Here is a 2313-nt window from a genome sequence, read left to right as displayed (position 1 = left end):
CGGACTCTGCACAAGACAGAAAACATTTATAATATTTTATTTGGTTGAAAATTTAGCAGTTTTTGCTCACAATTAGCTCAGAGTTTGCTCACTTAATGAGTTCATTTTTTGATACTCACAAACCTGTGATTCTATTTTAAGTAAAGCACCATATGATTGTTTGGTACAGTCTTGGTTTATTGAGAATTGAGCGCTTAAATCTCAACAGATTCACACATACGACCCACATTCATGAAAACACAGGAGCCAGACATTCATCTATGTTGTTGTTTTTTCTTGAACAAAAGCTCGGGGCTTAATGACTCTTGGAGTTATCCAGTAGTACCTTCAGACATTTGGTCTTTACACAGTAGCCTTGTGTCAAAGTGTCAAACCTGTAGGCGTTTGCTTTTCTACTGCCGTTGCTCTGAGCTCAGTTCTTCTGTCACCCACACAGCCTCAAGTGGAATGAAAGCTATGCATTGACTTGCATGAACCGGAGGAGTGAATGGGTGTTTCATATTTGACCAAACAAGGCTGCACTTGTTGATTTTTAGAGCTGAAGCACCATCATAGCCGTGATGTAAATATGATCTCTTGCTAGGATGATACCAAATAGCATCCCGCTGAATCAGGCTCCCCTCTTAGAGTGCAGCTGAAGTTTAGAGACTGGATCACAGCCAGTGACCTCCTGGTAACACTCTGTGGCAGGAAGAGTCTAAATGTCGTTGCGATCGTGGGCAGTAGTCCAGCTGCTTTGAAGATAGACAGGTGTGTCCTGGATGAGGTCATGCTGTTGATATAACACGTGATAGGTATTATAGTTCAGCAGCTGGGAGTGGAGTTTTACAGTACTAAGAACTATCAGCTATGTCTGCAACTGAAATAAGAGACGAGGCAGTCCAGCTTGTGTTTTCTCACAAGGGTTAGTCTGGGATGAGCTAAAGTCTGGGGTGTGGCTACATGCTTCACTGGAAAACTGCGTTCGTAAAACCCTGTTGTGCTTCTTTTTTTTTTCTCCCCTCCTACAGATGAGAACGTGAAGGCTGGCGTCCACCAAGGCCACCGCTGCACCTTGGGCAGCACACACACATGATCACATGACTCTGGACATGGACGCGGTCCTGTCAGACTTTGTTCGGTCCACAGGGGCAGAACCAGGTCTGGCAAGAGACCTGCTGGAAGGTAAGAGACAAATGCAAAGTGTGACATCCTATTTAGGTGGTCTCTGTTTGGATCAGCAGCTTCCAACGAGAACTTAAAGAGTTTTGTGGCATTTCTCTTATGATGGAAGACAGATGAAAAAAATTAAGCTTAAAATTGCATTTCTGAGTATTTCTTTATTCAAATTATGGTGAATCAGGAACAGACAAAAATTATTATTTGAAAATTAGCTTATTTGTGACGTGTGGCCACAAGCTCCCTGCTCCGCTCCATTCTGATGCATCCACTTGCAGACAAATAGATTCATGCACGTCTTTATTTTCCTCATCTGAGCTGGATCAAAACTGGATAGCTGCAGTAGTGCTCACCATTTTTGTTGCACCACTAGTGTTAGGGTTTGAGGGAGAGGGACCTGGTTGCAGGCAAGATGGCGTCCAAACACAACATTAAACTCTTCAGATGCGGAAATATCACAACTGTAGCTGGAAGCTGAATTTGTGTATCTATACTAGAAGATTCCTAACCCTGACCGTAACCCAGTTCTGGAGTTCTTCTCGGGGGAAAGAGTGAACTTTCTTCATAATACAGTCTTCTGGCTATGGATGTTTTGTGCGGCCAGGTCCTCTTGGTCTGAGGGGCTGTAAGCTAGCAGGAGGATATTCACCAGATGAATTATGGGAAATGGAGGCTGGCTTACTCCATGCCAAGCAATTTTTTGACGAATTCCTGCCAGAAATTATGTAATAAAAAACTGCACTTTTTTATTATTATTTTAGTTAAAACTGACATAATCATAATTTAATGACCACTGGGAACGATTTTACAATACATCAAAAGATGATTTGAGTGGGACTTTGAGAAAAAAAATACATGAGGAAACAAGGAAAGGAAAATAACAGGAACGTAGTAGGGGAGGAAAGGAAGGTAGGAGCAACAAAAGGCCAGTTTGTTGATTTAGAGGCAAGAGTGACATGTTTATGAGTGCTTTTCCCAGAGAGAGCTCCTTCCCCATTCATTGAAACTCACTACAAAGCGAGTAAAGCAAAGATATGGGGTCACTTAAAAATAAAAACAAAAAATAACTGATCTACTTTAGTAAATAAATAATTAAAAAAGCTTCTGCTCATCTAATAACATCTTTGAAAGATTTTTTTTTTTTTTTTTTTTTTT

At 41.1% G+C, this 2313-nt stretch overlaps 1 protein-coding gene across 1 annotated transcript in view; it reads left to right on the top strand.

Moving 5' to 3' along the window:
* The window catches only part of otud7a (OTU deubiquitinase 7A), a 42623-nt gene that overhangs the window by 23425 nt on the left and 16885 nt on the right, over positions 1–2313 (top strand). Inside the window, exon 3 of the mRNA XM_024281436.2 lies at positions 1011–1164. Within this exon, the coding sequence (XP_024137204.1) occupies positions 1080–1164 (85 nt within the window). The 5' untranslated portion in view covers positions 1011–1079. The remainder of the gene's footprint in view (positions 1–1010; positions 1165–2313) is intronic.

This window comes from Oryzias melastigma, linkage group LG6 (assembly GCF_002922805.2).
Source record: "Oryzias melastigma strain HK-1 linkage group LG6, ASM292280v2, whole genome shotgun sequence".
In the NCBI taxonomy this organism is placed as follows: Eukaryota; Metazoa; Chordata; class Actinopteri; order Beloniformes; family Adrianichthyidae; genus Oryzias; species Oryzias melastigma.
Note: the sequence above shows the minus strand (reverse complement) of the source record. Positions and strands in the feature narration are given on the sequence as shown.